At 42.2% G+C, this 23,967-nt stretch overlaps 1 protein-coding gene across 1 annotated transcript in view; it reads left to right on the forward strand.

Annotated features, from left to right (window-relative positions):
• The first annotated feature begins 16,841 nt into the window (after positions 1-16,841).
• LOC129135472 (protein C-mannosyl-transferase DPY19L1-like) overlaps positions 16,842-23,967 on the forward strand; it is a 47,388-nt gene continuing 40,262 nt past the window's right edge. Inside the window, exons 1-3 of the mRNA XM_063815917.1 lie at positions 16,842-16,888; positions 19,269-19,337; positions 21,532-21,598. Coding sequence (XP_063671987.1) covers positions 16,842-16,888; positions 19,269-19,337; positions 21,532-21,598 — 183 coding nt within the window. The remainder of the gene's footprint in view (positions 16,889-19,268; positions 19,338-21,531; positions 21,599-23,967) is intronic.

The raw sequence follows: 23,967 nt of genomic DNA on the forward strand, positions 1-23,967 counted from the left end.
TGGTGCACACCTGTAATCCCAGCTACTCAGAAGGCTGAGGCACGAGAATCACTTGAGCCTGGGAGGCAGAGGTTGCAGTGAGTCAAGATCACGCCACTGCACTCCAGCCTGGGAGACAGAGCAAGACTGTCTCAAAAAAAAAAAAAAGTTATTTCACTAGCAACATATAATTACCATAAAACAAAGGAGGGTTTTAAATGAACTGCACATGCAAAATACACTAGAAAAGCTAGATATTTTTAAAAACGTGGTGAATTATTTGGTAAAGCCAAAATATTTTAATTCATAAGTTACTATTCCCCTAATGCATCTATTTTGTAAATGCTGTTTCACATACGAGGTTTGTAAAAAAGCAAAATATATGTATAAACTGGCATACATAAAGATGTTCTACAAATATAGCCAGAAGTTATTGTTTTACTGTATGCAAAGAGTGATGGCAATTTTTAATTCAAATGTTTTTAAATATTTCGAACTGAAACTAAATCTTACCAATGTAAAATTGCCACAAAGACGGCTGGAAAAAAGAAAAGTTATTAAAAGCTGCTTTATTATAAAATACCGTTAAAACAAGTATTTCAAATGTATTATTTTACATGTCTAGAAAGATAGCACACAAAGCAAGATGGCCAGCTAATCCTGTCTCTATGAGCATAGGAAAAATCCAGGACACAAAGTAAATTCTGAACAGAGCTTACCTCTCTGCAGCAGGGCTTGACAAGCAAAGGGAGAGACTTGAGAGGGTTTTTTTACTTCAGTTAATTGGTAGGAGTGATGGAATTATGGAATATTGTGACCTTCTTTGTTTTTTTTTTTTTTTTTAGTATTCTATTCCTTTATATGAAATTTTTTAAAGAAGTAAATATATACAGTATGCTTCAGCTAGTTCTAACCAAGAGGAGCCACTCTAGATCAGTTTCTCTAGCATTCATCAGAAGACGATTAAATGCAGGCAATCACTTCCTCAGCGGCACATCTAAAAGCCCCATTGTGCAACTCAACCCTTGATGAATTGCAAGCTCTTTGCAAGCGCCCAGACTTAGGAACTACTAGATGGCCTAGGAGACTTATCTGGAGGCACCTGTGCCAGCGCCCCATGTATACATAAGACTTCACCAGGGAGCTGGGAGACACTGCTCTGGGTATGGAGCTTTTACCAGAGCTGCAAACGCAGCCTGTGCCCCTGTTTGGTTGGGGAATTGCTTGTTTTCAAGGGTACCATGGAGCTGGAGAGAGAAAAGTGGGGAATAGAACAAGTGAAAACACCACAGACTTTGCTGTTCTTATAGAGGTTCAGCAGCTTTTCTTGAATTAATGCCCTTTAGATTGTTGTAAACCTTTGGTTAATTTCCAAAGTTTTGAAGAAAATGATTTTGATAATTTTCCAAGTATTTTCATTGTCATCACGGAGGAGTGCATTTCCTTGGCTATTCCAGAAGTCCTGCCTCCCTTCTGAGATTTTATAATGGTATTTCTTATGGTTATCCCAAATATACTTGGCAAGTTGTCTTATAAACCACCAATAATAGCCCCTTAAAAATTCAAAAACTACTCCTCTTGGCTAACAAAATAAATGCAAATTAATTTAATAATTGTTGAAGAAATTAAATTTTTTAAAATTAAAAAATTGCAATGTTGAAATTCTCAACCATGCTTATCCAGACCTTTTCCTATACTACTAACTGTCCTGGGCTTATCTTAAATACTTCTCAGAAGATTTACTTGTTTTACACCAGGATAGGCAAAGTATGGCCCACAGTGTATTTTTGGACTGTCTGCAAGCACAGTTGCTATAATTTTTAAAAGGCTGAAAACTTTAAATTTTTGTAAATATGCTCATTAACTGTTTATTAGGCTTCATTAATTTTAAAATATACAGAGACTATCCTATTCAACTATATTTGTATCCTATTTCTAATTCTCCTAACAATTATATACACTGGCAAAAACTCTTCAGATGATATATAAGGAAAAGGTCAAATATACTACGGAATTCATCCAGCTTTCCAAAGATGCTCAAAATCTTTCTGTGTCTCTCACTCCCTCCCTTAACTCACATACCACATCTGAAAAAAAAATGATATGGTGTAACGATGCCAGTATTCTAAATGTTTGAAGGGCTTATCACATGCCCTTTCCAAGCTGTGACAGAAGCATGTCCCCTGGACCCCGGCATCCTATCAATCTCACCTCTGAAGGTGACCCAGCCTCATACTTCACTGAAACAAAGACCATTAGACGCCAGCACTCCCAACTTCTTTTATTTCCACTTTAACATTTCTCCATATAGTAATCCTCACTTTTCTACTCCCTGTCATCTCAGAAAAGGAATTCTCTCTCCTCTTTTCCACAGTTAGCTTCTCAGATTTGTGCCTTTAATTCTACCCCTCCCAAATATTCCAAGACTTGCTCCACTAATTATTTCCTCTCTTGGAATCTTAATCTCATCCTCTTCCCTTGATCCCTCCCCTCAGCCTTTAAAACTCCTAGACCTTAAAACACTCTCTGTGATCTGACAGCCCTTCAAACCAATATACTCCCCATCTCTCTCCCCTGGTTCAATGGCAAGATCTTTGGCCAACTGCTTTCTACTCGGACCTTGCTATTATTTGCTACTAGGCACCCACAAACCCTTGCTTGTTAAACTGATCTCCTTCAAGACTTAAGAAAAGCGCCATGCGGCTCCCTCCCAGGGCTCTCCTGCCCTCTCCTCACCGATGCCAAGAGTGGTCCTGCTGGAGAACCGCCGCGCCTGCAGTTCGTCCACCTTTTCCCGAAGCTGCGCCAGGAAATTATGGACGAACTGGAAGGGGCCGAGAAGAAGGGTCTTGGCCCCCACCTGTAGCTCCAAGCCTTTTCGTGCTTTCAGATTTCGGATCCTCCGTGTGGAGCACCTTGGGGCGCCCCTTGGCAGGTTCCCGCCGCATAGGGCCGACTTTTCCACCTCCTCCTCCACCTCCGGCTCCAGGGCGGGAAGATTGTAGCGGCTTTGAGTTTACTACTTGTTTTCTCATAATCCCTGGCGGGGCTGGGTCAATTTCAGGCACAGCCCAGCTCAGTCAGGCGAGGTCCAGAAAGGCCTGACTTGCCTGGCAGCCTCAACGGACTTGTCCCCGCAGCCCTTACGGACCTCCCGGTCATCATAGCGACTGTGAAATGTGGGGTGGGGCGCGTGCGTTCGAAGCCATTTGCGCGGGCAGTCCCTGCGTGTCCCCCCACGTGCTCCCCAGCACTCGCAGCACCCCCGCCTCCGCGCTTCCCTGAGCGTGCAGCTTCCAGTGAGGGCAGCCCCACGCACAGCCCCCCACACCCTCCCCAACGCCTGCAGCCCCCGGTGCGCGTAGTCCCCAAGCCCACACGTGCACTCCCCACCTTGCGGCAGCTCCACGTACAGCCCCCAACACGCTCCCAGCCCCAGTGGCGCAGAACCCATCACCGCTCGCCCTTCACGCGCTTCACTGGGAGTGCAGCCCCCACCCCGAGCGCGCAGCTCCACGCAGCCTCTCCACACTCTTCCCCAGCGCCTGCAGCACCCCCAGTGCGCACAGCTCTGCCAGTCGCTTCCCCGCGTGCCGCCCCTGCACCGCTTCGGGCCATAACCTTGCTGGCGACTAAGTCTGAAGAACTTCCCATGATTTAGTTCTTTTCTTCGAGTTTAGTCTTAGCTTTGACATTTTAACCAAAAGGTTACACGTTAATTTATGGTATGAGGTCACCAGTTCTCCTATTGTCCTTCTCAGTTTCTCCCCAACCTCCCCTATTCCCTATTTTATAAGACAGGAGAAAAGGGAGAAAGCAAAAAGTTAGAAAGAAACAGAAGTAAGATAAATAGCTGGAGGACCTTGGCACCACCACCTGGCCCTGGTGGCTAAAATAATAATAATATTATTAACCCCTGACCAAAACTATTGGTGTTATGTGTAAATTCCAGACACTGTATGAGAAAGTACTGTAAAACTTTTTGTTCTGTTAGCTGATGTATGTAGCCCCCAGTCACGTTTTTCACGCTTACTTGATCTATTATGACTTTTTCACGTAGACCCCTTAGAGTTGTAAGCCCTTAAAAGGCCTAGGAATTTCTTTTTCGGGGAGCTCGGCTCTTAAGACACGAGTCTGCCGACGATCCCGGCCGAATGAAAAACCTCTTCCTTCTTTAATCTGGTGTCTGAGGAGTTTTGTCTGCGATTCGTCCTGCTACAAATTAACGAGGTATTAAAGGGGAAGATCTCAGCTGAAAGAAATGACTGTAGGAAGTGTGTCAGGAAAGCCAACGGACCCGCAGGCCCGCCCGTGGTGCGCCCGGCATTAGGAACGTCTCTGCTCTCCTACGATCGCTGGGGTATCGGACAGTCAGTGCCCGCTGCCAATGCGGAGGGAACGGGCAGAGACTGCGGGCAACACGTGGCAGAGCCGGCCTGAGTCCGGTGGGTCTGATCCCAGAGCCTCAGGTTGACGCCAATTCCTTGGCATGGGACAGCGTTTACTGAATCTTAAAGCAAAATGCTTTTAAAATAAGGTTCCTCAGAAGTCGTCAGCCCTAGGAGCGGTGTGCTCAAGCGCTTTCAGCACCAGCCAGGACCAACTAAGAGGGGAGCGCTTAGCTCCCAGTCACCGCGCAGCCCTACAGGAGGCCAAAGCGGCTGGCACAGATGCACTGGGGCCACTGACATTTTCCATGTCCTCTTATCACGGGCCATATGCTGGAGCCCACACCGCTTCACTTCCCATCTGTCTGATGATGGATCAAATTGAACTCCCATATCCTAACTGACCAGTCTAAATCATGGCTCATTGTGGCCAGGTTAATTTTTCCTGATGCAACACAGCACAAAAATGTTCATGGCTCCCCATAGCCCACAAATCAAGTCCTAGGCTTGCTCACCAATGCCTTCAATAATTGCCCAATATACCTTTTCAACTTTAATTTCCCACTTCCTCAGGCACAAATCTTCCATCCCAGTCATTTCAGGTGAGGTCCACAGCCTGAGACACCATAACTGCTGAATTCCTTTACTCATATGGAAAAGCCACCCCTTGGCTTTTACATCCTTTTCTCCCTGCCCATCTGAATGCTATCACCTTCCAAGCCCCAGCCCATTTCTCCAGTCCATATTAATTATGCTTTTTCTGAAGGTCTAGAGCACTTAACTGACAGTACTATTTATCTTGTCATTCATTTAAATTCAGTAAGTGCTATTACTGTTCATTTCTTGTCTTGGGAGATTTTTTTTTAAGGAGCATTTCTACATTCCTGGCATTGTGTTTGGTGTTCAAAATGTTTTCTTACTTAATTCATGCAATAACTATATGCAAATTTTAAAATCAAGCATCAGGATGTAGTTATTTGCCCAAGTTTTAACAGCTAATAAATTCTATCTGTCCAATACTGCATTTAAAATACAAAGTATTTATGGTGGTTGATAAGAATATATTCTTGAATGGCTAGGCAAACTCAAAATAAAGGACCTTATTTTAAAATATGACTTTTTAATTTTTTTGCAACAATAAGTGAAGTGGAGTGATTGTTTTTCTTTTTAGTCAGTTTGTTTTTTCTGGAGTTTCCAACTGCCTTTTGCATCACTTGGTGTCCTGGTGGGATAAAAAATGCTCTTACCCATGATCTAGTCCTTGAAAGTGCAAATCTGGTCATTTTATCATTTAAAAAATTAATCTTTTTATAAGAATGTTCATTGTGCTATTATTTATATCGTTGAAAAAATAGAAATGGCCTCAATGTCAAACACTAAGTTATGAAACATTCATATAATGAAGCATTACAGCCACTAAAGTCATTTTGCATGGATATTTAATAATATGGGAAAATAGTCATGATATAGTGTTAAAGGAAAAAAGAAACAGGATATATTTTATGATTCATATGTTTAGTAAACACATAAAATTAACTGTGTGCCATGTGCTGCTCTAAATCTTTTACACAGGGGACTCATATAGGAAGATTACCAATGTATGACCTTGAGCTAGTAATTTAGCCACTCTAGGATTAATTTCCTCATCTGAAAAATGAAGACAGTTATATTTGTCTTACTGATGATGTGATCGAATGAATTAATGCTTGTAAAGCATCAAAAACACAGCACGTGCTTAAACAAATGTTCCTTTATTATGTTCTAGACTGGCCATCCTATAGTGCAGTAGTGAGGATTTTTAGGTTGGTGTAAAAGTTATTGCTATTTTTGCCAACACTTCCAATTAATATTTTGCTCACTTGGTTTCTTTGTCATCAAGTGATATGTTAGTAATTATTGAACAGTAGTACATGTTTTAGGTTCATTAGTTAACTGAGAGATAGTCGCCTAAATCATTATGTATCTACTCCTACTAAGGAGAGGAGTAGATTTGTGTATAAGAGGGAAATCATGACACTTAGTTTTATGTGCGGTTAAATAGAATCATGGATGTTTTCATGTTTTTACAGCCTCTCTAACAGAGGTCACTTATTTTGACCTCGTTATTTTCAATGGTTATTTTAGTCACATTTTAGCTGCATACTAACTAATGACAATAACTTAAAGCAGTTAGCCTGATAATTTAATCTACGATGAATTGACAGTTAAAATAGCACATTATAATTAGGTATGATGCAATATATTCTTGCATTATCTTATCTTTGAAACAGAGATGCCTCATGATTTAGCTTTTTTTGTTGTTGTTCTCAAGATAGGGTCTCACTGTGTCACACGGCTAAAGTGTGATGGTGTTCACTGCAACCTTGAACTCCTGGGCTCAAGCGATCCTCCTGCCTCAGCCTCCTGAGTAGCTTGGACTACAGGTGCAGGCCACCACACACAGCTAATTTGTTTATTTTTGTAGAGACAGGGTATCACTATGTTGCCCAGGCTGGTCTAAAACTCCTAGCCTCAAACACTCCTGCCGCCTCTGCCTCCCAAGGTATTGGGATTACAGGCATGAGCCACTGCACCGGGCTGCAAATTATTTGTCTTACATAGAGATCTCTAATCCAGTTATGGATATCTAAAACTTGCCTCAGTTTTTCCTTTGTCTTTTAGTAAAGCAATTGGGGAAAAAAAATGCCATTAAACTATTTAACCAGCAGATGGCAATAATGATCTGTAAATCAAAATTTCAAAACTTGCAGTTACTTATTAAATTCGTTCTTTAAAAAAAATCACTGTTCTTATAATAAATCCATTTACTAAATATGAAATGTAGGAAAATTCCAAATGTAACCTCACATAAAAATTACATTGCGTATTTCATATATCAAAATAATCAAGATATTCATCATGGCCAAGATTTAGTTTTCCAAATAATAATGACTTTGTTTTAACTGATTCAGATAATTTATTAGATTTAAAGTTTTAACTTTCACAAATACATAGATATAAATTTAAGTGGATAGTTAAGTTCCATCTCTAGCCTCCAGGCTAGATAGAGGTAGTTCAGTGAAGACCATTTTGAAAATATTACAAACTTTTCCACTTATAATTTGGTAATTTAAAATATGAATTTCACTTTAATTGAAACTTTCTGCATGAAAGATTGGTCTTTATTTGTGCTGTCTCATAATTTCTTATGCATTAAGATACTTTTCCCCCTTTGTACAGTGCAAGGAGTTGGAATTGGCACCAAAGTATTAGTCTCTAGTTTATCAGCTTTAGTTATTCCCAAAGATGGTGGCAAAATTCTTGGGATCTCATAGTTATTTTATTTAGTAATTTTATTTATTTTCATTATCCCGCTCTAAGACTTCTACAAATTCCAACATGAAATACATCCATTGTTTAATTTTGTAGCTCCATTTTTGTCTTCAAAAAATAGCATGGCCATAGCTATGTTCTTCTTGGAGCTTACTTATTTTCTAGGCAATTTCAAATTGGTCTGTTTATAAATGTTAAAAGATCCTTTCAAATTCTTCTTCAGCAAGTTGCCTCCACTAAAAAAAGTGTCTTTGGACATGTGTATTTTATAAAACAACTGCTTCAATCTAAAACCTTTCTTAGATTTACATATCTTGGATTGACTCATTTTTAAATAGCATATTTGCTGCTGTTGAATTACTTTACAGAGCCTCTTTAAATTCATATTGGATGCAGGTGCTTCATCAAGGAGAAATGGAAAGACACCAACTTGCCATGTCAATCAGAAAAGGCCACAAGCCTGAGTCTGAGAGAAAAAAGGAAAACAAAAATATCTTTAGCAGGAAATAAAGTGATTCTGCTCTTCTAGAATTATCTTAGGTGAGCTACAAACCTGCTGCTAACTCCAGTTTTTTCAACATCATTTGAATATACCTCATCTTATATGCAGATCGACTAGTGTTCCCTGAAGCTTTCCAATTGCATTCAATTGAAGGGAGAGGGCCATAACTGTTTAGGTGCCAATCTCTGTGTTTTTGGAAACATGAAAAACCCATGCCTCATTTCTCTGCAATTGCATTTTAAGAATACATTATCTGCAACAGGGCTGGTCCAGTTAACATTTTCAAAGTGCAATTCCAGGCTTACAGAATGTTAAAGTGGATGGAGTCTTATATCTTCTGGTCTCATGGTTTTCAGATTGCTGAGAGACTCCAAAGCTGTTCCAAGGAGGTGACTCAATATTAATATTTTTACATGGCCGGGCATGGTGGCTCACGCCTGTAATCCCAGCACTTTGGGAGGCCGAGGAGGGTGGATCACCTGAAGTCAGGAGTTCGAGACCAGCCTGGCCAACATGGTGAAACCCCGTCTCTCCTAAAAATACAAAAATTAGCTGGGTATGGTGGGGGGCCGCCTGTAATTTCAGCTACTTGGGAGGCTGAGGCAGGAGAATCACTTAAACCCAGGAGGAGGAGGTTGCAGTGAGCCAAGATTGCACCATTGCACTCCAGCCTGGGCAACAAGAGGGAAACTCTGCCTGAAAAAAAAAAAATTCTTACACACAACAATAGCATAGAAATCAAGAGGCGATTAAATGTAGTTAAATAGTTTCAAGTTCCTCGAATTATCTTGCATGCAAAATGTGGATTAAGATTAGTCATTGATACACCAAGAATGAATGTTACAATTTCAGAGTCATCACTGAAATAATAGAAATGCAAAAATACATATCTTTCAGACTAAAAGAGAAGGAAAGCTGAGTGACAAGTCACTCAAACAATTTGAAAGAAAGCAAGAAAAGAGAGAAACAGGGACATAAAACAGCTGGGATAAACAGAAAACACATAGGAAGATGGTGGTTTTTTTATCCAAACTTATTAGTAATTATAAGTGCAAAGAGATTAAATGCCCCAGTTAATAATCAAAGACTATCAGACTGATATACACCATAATAGATATGAAAAAATATTCTTAATAGCACTAATTATAAGAGCCTCAAATTGGAGGCAAAACAAATGCCCATTAGCAGTAGAATAGATAAATAAACTATGGTATATTTCATACAATGGAATACTTTACAGCAACAAAAAAAATGAAGAAACTGCATATGCTTGCAGCAACATAAAAAAACTTCTAAAAACATAATATAAAGGTCAAAGACAGAGACATTAAAGATATCATATGATCTCATTTATATGAAATTCAAAACTAGCCAAAATTAAATTATCATATTTGGCAATGCACACATAGGTAATTGTATTACTCCATTTTTCACACTGCTGATAAAGACATACCCAAGACTGGGCAATTTCCAAAAGAAAGAGGTTTATTGGACTTACAGTTCCACATGGCTGGGGAGGCTTCACAATCATGGCAGAAGGCAAGGAGGAGCAAGTCACATCTTACATGGATGGCAGCAGTCAAAGAGCAAGCTTGTGCAGAGAAACTCCCATTTTTAAAACCATCAGATCTTGTGAGACCCATTCACTATCACAAGAACAGTACAGGAAAGACCCATCCCCATGATTCAGTCATCTCCCACTGGGTCCCTTCCACAACACGTGGGAATTATGGGAGCTACAAGATGAGATTTGGGTGGGGACACAGAGCCAAACCATATCAGTGATAAAACTCTAAAGCAAAGCAGGAAATCACTTTTTGTAAGAGTCCAGATTGAAATATCTTTGTGGAGAGAGGGAGGAGATGTACAGAGAGGGGCTGGCAGAGTCTCTTTTTTGCTCTAGCTGGCAGGTTCAAGGGTGTTCAGGTTATTTTGGAAGCAGTGCAGAGAAGGGAGCCAGACTAGAAACAGGGAGGTGATCAACTGGGTCTTGGTTACATACAGAAAACAGCAGAGACAGCTGAAAGATCCTTCTCTGTGTTCAGAGCCATCATCTATGACTAGCATCCAGTGATAGCAGGAACACTGATGCCAACATTTTTCAAAGTCTGCAGAAACGACTTGGCTCCTCCACAGAGCCTTGTGAGTCAGTTCAGAAGAAATCAATATCCATCTTCTGTTCTCTTCTTGCCTGCCAAGGGGACCTGGAATCCTTAAGCTTTTGCTCCTGGTTTCCCACTTCAATATTCATCCAAAGAGTCTCCTCCTGCTTGTTTTCATTCTTTCTGCCCTTCCTTGTCCCCCAGGGTGGAGATCTCAAGTGTATAATACCCCACTATGCGGTGATGTTAGCCCCAGAGCACAGCTGAACACAGCATTCCTCAGGAGAGGATTCATCCTCTATATAGGGAACACTGGAGATATTGCTGCTCTAACCCCAAAGAACTCATCACCAAAGCTTGGGACTTTGGGCCCATGGTAGGCAACTGGAAGAGCTATTTGTGGCAAACAGTGTAACTCAAACATCATCATAACTATCTGACAGACTTTAAGGAGGCCAATCCAATGTTCTCAAGCCTGGCTGCATCATGAATCACTCAAGGAATTTATTTTTTATCCAGATTTCTGAACCCCCAACCTCGATTCTGACTTACTGGGTTCTGGGTAAAACATGGAAATCTGTATTTACAGCAACTCACCCAGGTGATTTATCCAGGTGGCTCTGGTGCAACTCTTCAATGGGCTGGTAATTAGGAGCATCCCAGGGGGTCAGAGCTCAAGTACCTCATGGCCAGGAACTGTGTAGGCCTCCTTTGCTTACATCTAAATGTTTTCCCCTGGTCCAACTGGAATACGAATGTTACCTCCTAAGAGTCCAACTTTATCACTTCTTCTAACCATCTAGATATCTGCTGGTAAACTCAAGACATCTCTAATTCTTCCTCTTTCCACTAGAGATTAAATGCATTTTTTTCACATAAAGATAGACTTTAATCTAATGTGGTTATGCATGCATATAAATGTCCAAATGAGAGCCAAGTTGGGAAATATGGCCATGTGTTGATGTGATGTCTTGGAACAAGGAAGGACACCTCTGCAGAGGTGTTTTGAAGGCTATACCAACATGCTGATATGATCCCTTATCAAAGCACTCTAGAGCAGCCATTCTTAAATATTTTGGCCTCAAAAAGACCAAACAAGTCCTTTATGATTGCTTATGTGTATTGTATGCATTGATATTTACATGGATATTTATAATCCATTCATGTTAAAACTTTAAAATGAAAAAATATTTGTTTATAAATCATTTACAAATAACAATAATAAACTCACTATATTAACAGAAATATCTTTTATATGAAAATAACTGTTTTCAACAAAAATTTAGTGAGAAAAGTGACATTGTTTTAACTTTATGCAAATCTCTTTAAGTTTGACTTAATAGAAGACAGATTTTCATATCTTCTGCATTCAATCTGTTGCAATATGCTGTTTTGATGGAAATATATAAGGAAAATCAGTCCTCACAAATATGTAGTTAGCAAAAAAAGAGTATTTTAATCTACCTCTGCACTTAATCTGTTGCATTATAACATGCCATGTAACCTCTGGAAAATTCCACTGTACACATGACAGAACAAAAATGAAAAAGGCAGGTAACATCTTAGTACTGTTAGAAAAATAGTTTTGACTTCACAGACCCCCAGGATTTTCAGACTTGGCCCCCATTTCCCCACTCTCCCCACCGCCCATCCTAGTTCTGGACCATGCTTTGGAGACTGAAGACTGCATCTTCAAAGAAAAGCAGTGTGCTCCTTTCTTTGCCAATAGACAGCCATTGCTGTAACACTGTTCTCTTGGACACAAAGCTGAGGCGGCTGAGGCAGGCAAGCTAAGGGACCATTCGCATCCATTTGCAGAGCTGGTAAAAGTGCTAACTATAGCCAATGCCGATTGAGGCTTCGTTCCAGGCAACAAACACCTCAGCAGGTTCACCTGGTGATTAAACCCACCTATGCTGGGGGCAAGAACCTGATGCCCCACTTACACTGGGGACAGGTGATTGCTTGAATTGAGGAAGAGAATAGTCAAGATTCACCTCAAAGTCGATGGCATTTGCCAGGGTTCTGCGTTTGAGCAACAAACAGCACTCATGTTTGTCAGAATGAGCCTCTGAGCCACCTCCCCATGAACTTGAGCAGTTCCCCCTCTGAGAATATGTTTCCCCCAGCTATGTGCTTGTCCAACATCCTTGCTTTCCTCAGATCTTTGCCCACATGGTACTTTCTAAGAGAGGCCCATCCAGACTACATCATTTAATACTGCAGCTGCCAGCCCAGTAATCCGGATGCCCGACTATCCGGCATTTTTCTTTTGCAGTAGTATGTATTGCTTTCTAACATACTGTACAGTGTGCTTACTGGCTATGTTTATTGTTTATTGTTGATATTTCTCGTGAGACAAAGATCTTTGTTTGATTCAATGTTGTATTCCCAAGGACAGAACCACACCCAAAATTGAGTAGACACCAATAAATATTAGCTTAATGAATGCACAGGTAATATTTACACATGGAGGGGCAAAGGAGAACATCAGCTTCCTATAAGCAGCCTACTCCCAAGAGAAGGGGAAGGCAGAGCTGAGCATGCTTGGTTTATTCTCTGCAAATTCATGATGCATGGTTCAGCCATTCCTTTTCATCAGAGTGACTGAAGGGCAAATAGGAATTGGGAATGTGACATCTCCACAAAGAAAGAAGACATCAGGAATGGAAAAGAAGAACCCACCCCAGTATCCCCAACTGTTTGTTATTAACTCATTTGCACTTGACTCCTAAGCCCATGCTCAGTTTAAGCCTGTGTTGATCCTCAGAGATCAGAAGTTCCAGCAAGAGCATTCTGCTCCCTCTTCAACAGGCACTCCCCCAGTGCCAACCATTGCACCTGTGCCCTTTATTTCCCTATTGTTTCTCAGTTCCAAAGCCACCCTTCTATTCCCTTCTCTTGATGGTGGGGTGAGTAGTTTGCAAACCAAATTTCTCAGACTACCTCAGTCATTGACTTCCTGTCTGCCAAAAGGAGATAGGCAGGAGACTGGAAGCAAGCAAGAACATAATTGTGGGGGGGAGGTCAGGGGTGGCAGCGGGCAGTTCTTCCTCCAAGCCCCAGCCTTGCCATCTCCTCAGTTACTAGCAGCATCCAGGCACTATTTGTCCTGAGTTGCGTGGAGCTCACCCCCAGAGTCCCAGCATCAGCCCTGGGGCCTCCTCTGAACCCTCAGGATAGTTCTACCCTTTACTTTTCGTTCCTCCCGTCTTAGGAATATTAGCAGCTTTCTGCAGTTAGACTTTCTATGTTACTCCTCCTTCCTGCTCTTTCAGTCCTCCAATAGCCATGGGATCAGTTCCTTGCATTGAGTCTCTCTATCTGAAATACCTAGTGTGGTTTCTCTTTCTTTGCCTGGATGGACCCTAACTCATACAGCTTCTCTGTAGATACTTTTGGGAACATCAGTGGACAAGTTAAAATTCATCCCCAGGGAGCTCTGATGTGGGTCAGAAAATTTGCTAATTAAATTTCTACAAGACTGCAAATCCATTCCTTATTGCATTTCTCTTCCCGAAGTATGCTCTTCCGCATTGCCCAATATAATTGGGGTGACCATACATACCAATGCACCCAAGACAGTCCAGGTTTTTGCCTGTTATCCCAGCAAAATTATTAATATAGCCTCCTTTCTCTCTCGAAACTATGTAGTTTGAGTGATAAATTATATGGTCACTCTAAATATAGACCATCATATGTTCTACAGTGAAATTCAATGACAATATTAAGATACTCCAGCAAGAAGGCATCACGCTACCTGACTTCAAGCTATACTACAAGGCTACAGTAACCAAAACAGCACGGTACTGTGTACCAAAACAGCATGGTACTGTGTACCAAAACAGATATATAGACCTATGGAACAGAACAGAGCCTTCAGAAATAATGCTACACACCTACAAACACCTGACCTTTGACAAACCTGAGAAAAACAACCCATGGGAAAAGGATTTCCTATTTCATGTATTGTGTTGGGGAAACAGGCTAGCCATATGCAGAAAACTGAAAGTGGACCCGTTCCTTACACCTTATACAAAAATTAACTCAAGATGGATTAAAGACTTCAATGTAAGACCTAAAACCATAAAAACCCTAGAAGAAAACCTAGGCAATACCATTAGGACATAGGCATGGGCAAAGACTTCATGACTAAAACACCAAAAGCAATTGCAACAGAAGCAAAAATTGACAAATGGGATCTAATTAAACTAAAGAGCTTCTGCACAGCAAAAGAAACTAACATCAGAGTGAGCAGGCAACCTACAGAATGGGAGAAAATTTTTGCAATCTATCCATCTGACAAAGGGCTAATATCAAGAATCTACAAAGAACCTAAATTTTACAAGAATAAAACAAACAAACCCATCAAAAAGTGGGTGAAGGATATGAACAGACACTTCTCAAAAGAAGACATTTATGCAGCCAACAAACGTATGAAAAAAGGTCATCATCAATGGTCATTAGAGAAAGGCAAATCAAAACCACAATGAGGTACCATCTCATGCCAGTTAGAATGGCAATCATTAAAAAGCCAGGAAACAACAGATGCTGGAGAGGATGTAGAGAAATCGGAATGCTTTTACACTTTGGTGGGAGTGTAAATTAGTTCAACCGTTGTGGAAGACAGTGTGGCAATTTCTCAAGGATCTAGAACCAGTAATACCATTTGACCCAGCAATCCCATTACTGGGTATATACCCAAAGGATTATAAATCATTCTACTATAAAGACACATGCACACATTTGTTTATTGCAGCACTGTTCACAATAGCAAAGACTTGGAACCAACCCAAATGCCCATCAATGATAGACTGGATAAAGAAAATGTGGCACATATGGAAATGTGCACACCATGGAACACTATGCAACCACAAAAAAAGGATGAGTTCATGTCCTTTGCAGAGACATGGATGAAGCTGGAAAACATCATTCTCAGCAAACTAACACAGGAACAGAAAACCAAACACTGCATGTCCTCACTCCTAAGTGTCAGTTGAACAATGAGAACACATGGTCACAGGGAAGGGAACATCACACACTGGGGTCTGTCAGTGGGTGGAGGGCTAGGGGAGGGATAGCGTTAGGAGAAATACCTAATGTAGATGACGGGTTGATGGGTGCAGCAAACCACCATGGCACGTGTATACCTATGTAACAAACCTGCACGTTCTGCACATGTATCCCAGAACTTAAAGTATAATAATAATAAAAAAGACAAAAACAGATATTCTGGCAATAAAATACCAATTACAAGATATTCCAAATTTGAATATAAACTCCTTCTCATCATGAATTTTCTGAAATTAAAATTAAAAGATTAAGTTCAATGATTAATGTACAAAGATATTAAACCCCAAAGGAGTTAAAGTCCAAAATCATATTCTCTTCACCTTGTAATTAAAAGTTTAAAGAAAATTAATGTCCAAAATATATCCCAATTTCTTATTCAACCTCTTTGTTATATTTCTCAATGTTCCTAGGCTATACGCAAAATGTTGGAGTTGAGATGTCCAAATATAACTTCTTTTTTCCTCATGAGCATCTTGAACAAATTATAAAATAAAACAAAGAGAACAGAGAAGAGACTAAAACAACACCCTTATTACTAACAAATGTGGCTTGTGCCTACAGGCAAGAAAGCCTGCTAACAATGAACTCTAGAACTGGTCTTCCCCACTGTGGCATAAACAGCTACTGTTCACCCATGTGTGTGTTTGTCCCCTCTTCCGGGCACAACTACACTATATCTTTCTCAGCCTCCTTTCTGGTTAACTCTGTTCATGTGATTGAATTTTGGCCAATGGAATGTGGAAAAAATTCTGTGCACCCTCCTAACATGGTCGATAAGAATTTCCCAAATGTGTTTCATGCTTTCACATTTGCAGCCTTCATTTGCAAGCTGAATAAAGAGGACTCTCAGGGCTTAAAAGAGGGCAAAGCCACCAGATGGAAGAACACTAGGTCTCAGCATTACTGCATGGAATAGAGCCTGTTTCTTTACCATCAGTCCTCATTGAACACTGACATAAGTGAGAAACAAACATTTATTTTTGTTCTGCTACGGAATGTTTGGAAGTTGTTTGTTTCACTGGCTAGCCTATCCTGCCTGAAACACCCAGAAAATCCCTGGAAGCCCTGATGCAGGACAGGTTTTCCTGTGGCAGGAAGTGAACTGCTCAGGTGATCCAGAGACGCAGAAGAAACTTCTGACCCTATGAACAGCTCCCCCCACGAAAAAGAGGGTAAGGCTGAGCTAAGCATGCTCAGTAGAATCTTTCCACATTCAATCCAAGCAGCTTAAGCCCCTCTTTCTTCCCTGGTAGGAGTGAGGGAGCTTCTTTCCAGAGGCTAAAATAATCACACCGCCACATGGAAGGAAACAGCTCCCCACCAAAATGTGTTTTCTTTTTGTGCAGCTCTTTCTTGATGTCTAGAAATCTTTCCCTTTGTTCCCCATCCAGATTCTATATACTGTTTCTCAAGACACAACCCCTCTTAGCATCCTTAGCAGGTATGAGACAGAGAGGCACTACATTTCTCTCTTCTGACTAGCCCATGAATGCCAGTCATACGGTCCTCTTTGGGCCTTTGGGCAAGCTTCGGTGAGAGTTAAAGGAGAAACAGCCCTTCCTGACCTCTCTCCCCACCTGCTCCAGATTCCAGAGTCCATGAAGGGTCATTCTCAGCAGACATAATAAGGATCCTGGATGCATTCTTCTTTTAAACAATGAGGTCATTTCCTCACAAATCACCAGGCTCTTCCTAAGGGAAGTTTGCACCCACAGCAATGCCCGGAGTCCTCCTGCCTTACAGACCCACGTTCCTTCTCTGCCTTTATTTGAAAAGGAGAGAGAAAAGCTCCAATCTTCATCATAACAAAACTAATGCTGGGATGAATCCACTTCAATGTGCTTGCCATGCTCGTAGTCCCTACTGAGGGACAATACCCTGCATAGTCCTGGATACTTGGGCCAACATTTGGTCCCACATGGCCTCCAGCTCCCAACCAAAACAGATGAGGCAGAGGTGGAAGCCCATGGATTGGTCAGCACACTATGGCTGAGAGATAAGCCAGTTAATGGAAATTGAAACCCAAAGTTCATGATGTAGAATTCAAATGAGATAAGTCACAATGAACCATCTCAAAACCATAAGACAGCAGGACCCATGAGTAAACGGAGGAAGTGACCTCATGGAGAAAGGACAATGGCACAGTTATAGAGAGACATGCAAATGATGAGAGGACAGCGGAGGGACAGGAGGCAGAGCGCACAGCCTGGAGGAAACTATTCACAGAGATATCTTGGAATCTGTCCGTTGTTCAGTGCTTTCTTTCCATGTCTATGTTTATAATAAGCCCCTTTTTCCTTGACCTGACTTGGGTGTTCAAGGTCACTGTGCCTTGCCTGATTGAAACAACTCATTTCCACAATTGCATTAGACTGTGATAAGTGATCCAGAAAACCATGATCATATCGGCTTCTCCTCTTCCTACTTAAAATAGCAGATGCCTTGGGCTACACACTTTGGGAAAAGGGTATGAATAAGCACTAGATAGTTTTGCAAGATTTGCACTTTAGGGAGAAAGGAGAGTAAGCTAGGTGAATTATTGGGATATTCTTTAGGTTACTATGAGGTTTGGAGGTTACAGTTAGAAAAAAAAGTTTCCTGCAGCAAAACCCATGCCAAATTGAAAAATTCTCTAGACCACATGGGAGGTCTTCAAGGAAATCATGGTTCTGGTTAAAAATAATAATAATAAAAGATAAAAGATTTTGACTTCTCTTCTTCTGGGGATGGGAGAACTAAAGCCAGGCCTCAGTGTCATCTTTCCACCCAGGAGCAAGACTGAGCCCTTCCACTGTGGGACATTGAGGCCTGAATAAGACCCTTCCAAGCAAAGGTGAAAGAGGCTCTGAGCACAAGTACCCATAAACACGAGCTACTGTAACACAGGAACCCAGAACCCTCATCATCAAAGCCAATGGATGTCTCTAAGAAAGGGAGTGATTGTCCTGACAGAATTTTAAGAGCCAAAAGGCTTTGTGGACTCAACCTCCAAAACAGAGCAGATGGGAGGAGGGATGGTGAGAAGGCTTATTCCCAAGCCAAGCCCTGGAGAGGATGGCAAAGTGGCAGGTGGAAAGCGTGGTGGATGTGGAGTCCCATGTGAGACAGGATATCCCGGCTGATGCCTCACAAATCCTCGCACTTGCTGCCTCTCATTGCGCCTCCTGTTTCTATCTTCAGTAAAGGCTTGAGGCTATTTGGAGCCCAGAAGCCAGCAGCTGAAGGGAACAGGCAATTGGCCAGGCCAGCTCCTCAGCCCAAGGAAGGCAGGCCTGGGGCAATGCCCACTGGCCAGTAACATCAGAGGGCCCACTGGAAACACATCCAAGTCCCCGTGACTCACAACTGTCATAGCTGCGAAGCAGTGTCATCTTTCTTCCTGAAGATTTCCTGTATCACCCCAGGAGCAAAAGGGATGATTGATTTTTGCTCTGGAAATAAGTAATGGGTCACTGGGGAGACGAATAGAACTATAGCTTCCTTAAGAAGCAATCTCTCTTAAGAAATTATAAAGCAAGTGGCTCCCCTGCTCAGTGGTGTCTGTGGCATTGTACTCCCAGTCTTTCAGGATAAGTCTAAAATAGTTTGGCACTCAATTCCAAGCTCACCTATGGAAAAGGAGGAACTCCGAAATCTGTAGAATAAATAAAGTAATGAGGTATGTCTACCGTAAATGGAGAAAATCCAGCCAGTATTATTGAAAACTTTCAGTCTTTAAAATTTATAACAATGGAAAGCTATACTATACTGAAGTATCTGAGTCTCCCCAAAAACAATGACGTTAGGGAGGAAATCAAATGAGAGGAATCTAAGATTGATAGTTCAACTAGCCAAATCGCCAAATAATCTGCAGTCACAGAGGGATAGTGGACTGTTATTAAATAAACCCCTGGTGAATTTTCTTTATTAAAGAGCAAGAAGTCAGCAGGTTTCAAAGCCCCGGGAATGTAGGGATGTAGACCCTTTCAGCGATAGCCAAAAGTGAGAGTTAGGAAGGGTATAAAACCTCTGCTCCCCCTTCACGAGAAAGCCAGCCCTGGAGAGGGAAGGACCAGGCGGCAGCCCCACTCTGCACCACACAGCCCTCTGTTACTCCTGCCTGGCCTATTAGTCTCTCCCTTAGCCTGACCTAAGTAACTCTAACCCAAGTAAGGAGAAAATCAAAGTTGGGAATTTCAACATTCCTGACCAAGAAAGTTCGAGGGTCAATCTGCAAAAAGTAAGCCCCAAAATCAAGGAAAGGGAATGAGATCTGGACACAGAGCTGCACTCAACATCTAGCATGACTCTCAGCAGGATGCACCACTGGGCACAGCAGTGTCAACGCTTGTCCAGGAGACATGGCAGGGTGAGCTTGCTCTCGGCAGAAGAGAGAAACCTCGCACTAAGGGAAGAAGGAGCTGGGTGCATGAGATTGGCCCAGTAAGACAAACCTTCTCATCAAAATAAAGGGGGCAGCTCTCACAGTATTGTGGTCTTGGTCACTTGTGTTTGTCCCCTGAGTCAGTTTCCATGGACTCCCATTTAAACCCTGGAGTCAGGCAGGCAGGGTCACTAGAAGTCTGTGAGGCATTAGGACTACTCTGTCCCCCTCTGACAAAATATAACACAGATGGAGAAAGAGGTGCTGATGACCCTTAAATCTCCAAAGGCCTGAATGGGGGTGGCCCGGGGCAACAAACTGCCTACTTGCAACAAGCCCACTTGCAGAAGACAGGACTTCGGCGGGAGAGGAGACCAACCACTCCTGAGGACCTGCCCCTTGCTGCCTCTCATTGCACCTACTGTTTCTATCATTGATAAAGGAAAGATGTTGCATGCACCACTCTATTTCGCATTTAAGGTCAAGGTTCTGGGGAAATGAGTCCCACAACACTGGCAGGAAGAACGTCTACTCCACGACAGGGCTGCCACAGTATGGTAGCAGACAGGACTTTTCATCAATGACAGCCTCTGGAAACCATGGGGAGAAAGTGTCCTGCATAACCAAGCGGAGGCAAAAACCAGGGAAGCATGGATTAGACAATGAAACAATTCAAGTGAAACAATAAAACAATTCAAGGTGGGGGGACATAAAGGCCCAGTCATTCATAGTACTGCAAAGTGATTAATCTAAAATGCAAATTTGATGACATCAGATCCTGTTTAAAATCTCTGCCTTTTCTCCATTCCCACAGATCCTCTCCTATCAGACATAATGAACTACTGCTAGGATTATTGCAGTAGTCTTCTGACTGTCAACAGTCTCACCTCACTGCACTCCCCCACTTCCCCACTGCTTTCACAACAATCCGTGTAAATCTCCAAACTCTTCAGGGCCCTCCTTATCTCTAGCAATGTTCCCGGACTTCCTATACCCTTGGGGCAAAAGTCTACACACATTATAGGCCTTATAACAGCCTCCATCCATTCATTTGCTCATTTAAAAAATATTTATCAAGTGCCAACTCCATCCCAGACTACTGCTAAGAGTGGTAGGGAACAGTAAACCAAACACCAAAAGTCCCTGACTTTAGGAAGTTACATTCTACGGGCAAAATTTAGCACCCCTCTGTGTTCAGATCTTCTGCATTCAGTGGTGTAGGCACAGGCTTTTACCAGCTCATGGAGACCAAGGGTGCACATCTCTTCCCAACTCTGCATTCAGTGATATTGCTTTGGTAGCTTGAAATCAACCTGGGTGGAAATATTTACACCATGGAAATCAGCAGTCACTACAAATAAGCAGACACTAGGCTTTTTCTTTTTCAAGAACAGGTTATTGAACATTTACCAGCATACTTTTGTACCTTAGCCCAGGCTGCTCTCTGTGCCTAGAAATCTCTTCTTCTTGTCATCTGCCTGATGAATACCTACCTTCAAGACTTAATTCAAATATCAAAGCAGTTTTGGACCCAAGAGGGAGAGCAGACTCCTCCCTCTGAGCTGCCTCTGTACCATGCACACACCCAGAACACCTTCAGCACTTAGCTAGTCATGTGACTGTCACCCCACTGTACTGTAAATTTCTTGGAGCCAGGGATGAGTCAGACATGACTCATCAATATCCCCAGCCCCTGGTATAGTGCCTGGCCCAGTTTCTGGACCACTCTAAAATAAATTCCTGTTGAATAAATTTGGAGCCAGGAAAAAATATGTATCTTATTTTAACAGCTGTCATCAAACTTCATTTTAGGAAAGGAATCAAGTATGAGGTGAAACGAGCCCAAATTGTGGAAATGACCATAGGATATTTACGTACAGTAATATGTAACACTGAGATTTCCTTTTCTGAGCTAAAATTATTCCATACCTACAAGATATTCACAATGTTAATGCCTTATGTAAATGGTTGGACTGGTGAATGTTAAGAAAAATGGCTGAGTTCTGTAACTGAGTTAATGGGGTGCAGAACAGGGAAGACACGAGCAACAAGCACGGTGATCCCTAGACTGAATTTGCTCAGAATAAGGAGGCTGGAGCCAGAAGTGACCACAATTAATAAGCCCCCCCGGGAATTTATGAAAATCTTGTGAAGCTCTAGATACTTCACAATCCTTGGACTAGAGCTTTAAATTTATCTCATCTAGACATGAAAAAACAGGGTAGCCTAATTTGACAGCTTAATCAGGAAGAAGTGGGTAACATGGATGGATGGATGGATGGATGGATGGATGGATGGATGGATGGATGGATAGATGGATGGATGGATGAAAGGAAGGGTAGATGAATGGATAGATGGATATCTGAAAGCAGAGGTTGTGAATGGCTTAGTAGTGGAGGTGGCAAGTGAGATTATATTAGGCCATTCTTGCATTGATATAAAGAAGTATCTGGGGCTGGGTAACTTACAGATAAAAGAGATTTAATTGGTTCATGGTTCTGCAGGCTTTACAGGAAGCATGATGCTGTCATCTGCTTCTGCTGAGGGCCTCACTAACCTTACAATAATGGCAGAAGGTGACAGGGAGCCAGCATGTCACATGGCAAGAGAGAGAGGGAGAAGTCACCACACTCTTTTAAACAACCAGATGTCATGTGAACTACCAGAGCAAGAACTCACTCATCATTAGGGGATGGGGCTAAGACAGTCAGGAGGGATCCACCCCCACGACACAAACATCTCCCACTAGGCCCCATCTCCAACATTGGGGATTACATTTCAATGTGAGATTTGGAGGGGACAGACACCTAAGCCATATCATTTCATCTCTGGCCCCCAAATATCATGTCCTTCTCACATTACAAAATACAATCATACCTTTCCAGTAGTTCCCCGAAGTCTTAAGTCTTTCCAGCATCAAGTTCAAAGTCCTAAGTCTCATCAGAGACTCATTCTCCTTCCACCATGAGCCTGTAAAATCAAAGACAGGTTATTTGATTCGAAGATACAATGGTGTTACAAGCATTGGGTAAACTTTACCATTCCAAAAGAAAGAAATTCACCAAAAGAAAGGAGTAATAGGCACCACACAAGTCTAAAACCAAGCAGGACAGTCATTGCATTTAAAGCTCCAAAATAATCTCCTTTGACTTCATGTCCCACACCCTGGTATGAGGGGTGGGCTCCCAAGGCCTTGGGCAGATCCACCCCTGTAGCTTTGCAGCGTACAGCACACATGGCTGTTCTCAAGGGTTGGAGTGGAGTGCTTGTGGCTTTTCCAAGCAGAGTTTGCAAGCTGCCAATCTACCATTCTGGGGTCTGGAAGGCAGTGGCCCCCTTCCCATAGATCCACTAGGCAGTGTCCCAGTAGGGACTCTGTGTAGAGGCTCCAATCCCATATTTCCCCCTGCCATTGCCCTAGTAGAGTTTCTCTGTTGGGGCTCCACCCTGCAACAGGCTTCTGCCTGGGCACCCAAACTCTTCCATAATCCTCTGAAATCTAGGTGGAAGCCTCATTCATGCTTACATTCTGAGCATCTGAAGACTTAACATCATGTGACAACTGCTGAGGCATGGCTTGCACCCTCTAGAGCTGCAGCCCAAGCTGAACCTTGGTCCCTTTGAGTCATGGCTGAAGCCAGAGTGGCCAGGATGCAGGGAGCAGTGTGGCAGCACAGGGAAGCAAGGCCCTGGGCCTGGTCCCCTACGCCACTTTTCTCCTAGGCCTCTGGGCCTATGATGGAAAGGACTGCCTCAAGACTTCTAAAGTGCCTTCAAGGCCTTTTTCCCATTGTCTTAGATATTAACACTTGGCTCCCTTTAGGTCAGGCTAATCTCCCTAGCAAGTGGTTTCTCCACAGCCTGCTCGAATTTCTCTCCTGAAAATGATTTTGTTTCCTGCTACATGGCCTGTGTATTTGTCCGTTTTCGTGCTGCTGATAGAGACATACCCGAGACTGTGTGGTCTATACAGGAAAAAGGATTTAAAGGACTTACAGTTCCACATGGCTGGGGAGGCCTCACAATCATGATGGAAGGCAAGGAGGAACAAGTTATGTCTTACATGGATGGTAGCAGGCAAAGAGAGAGAAAACTCCTCTTTATAAAATGATCAGGTCTTGTGAGACTTATTCATTTTCATGAGAACAGCACAGGAAAGACTTCCCCCCATGATTGAATTATCTCACACTTGGTCTGTCTCACAACACATGGGAATTCAAGATGAGATCTGGGTGAGGACATAGCCCA

This window comes from Pan troglodytes, chromosome 6 (genome assembly GCF_028858775.2).
Source record: "Pan troglodytes isolate AG18354 chromosome 6, NHGRI_mPanTro3-v2.0_pri, whole genome shotgun sequence".
Taxonomy (NCBI): Eukaryota; Metazoa; Chordata; class Mammalia; order Primates; family Hominidae; genus Pan; species Pan troglodytes.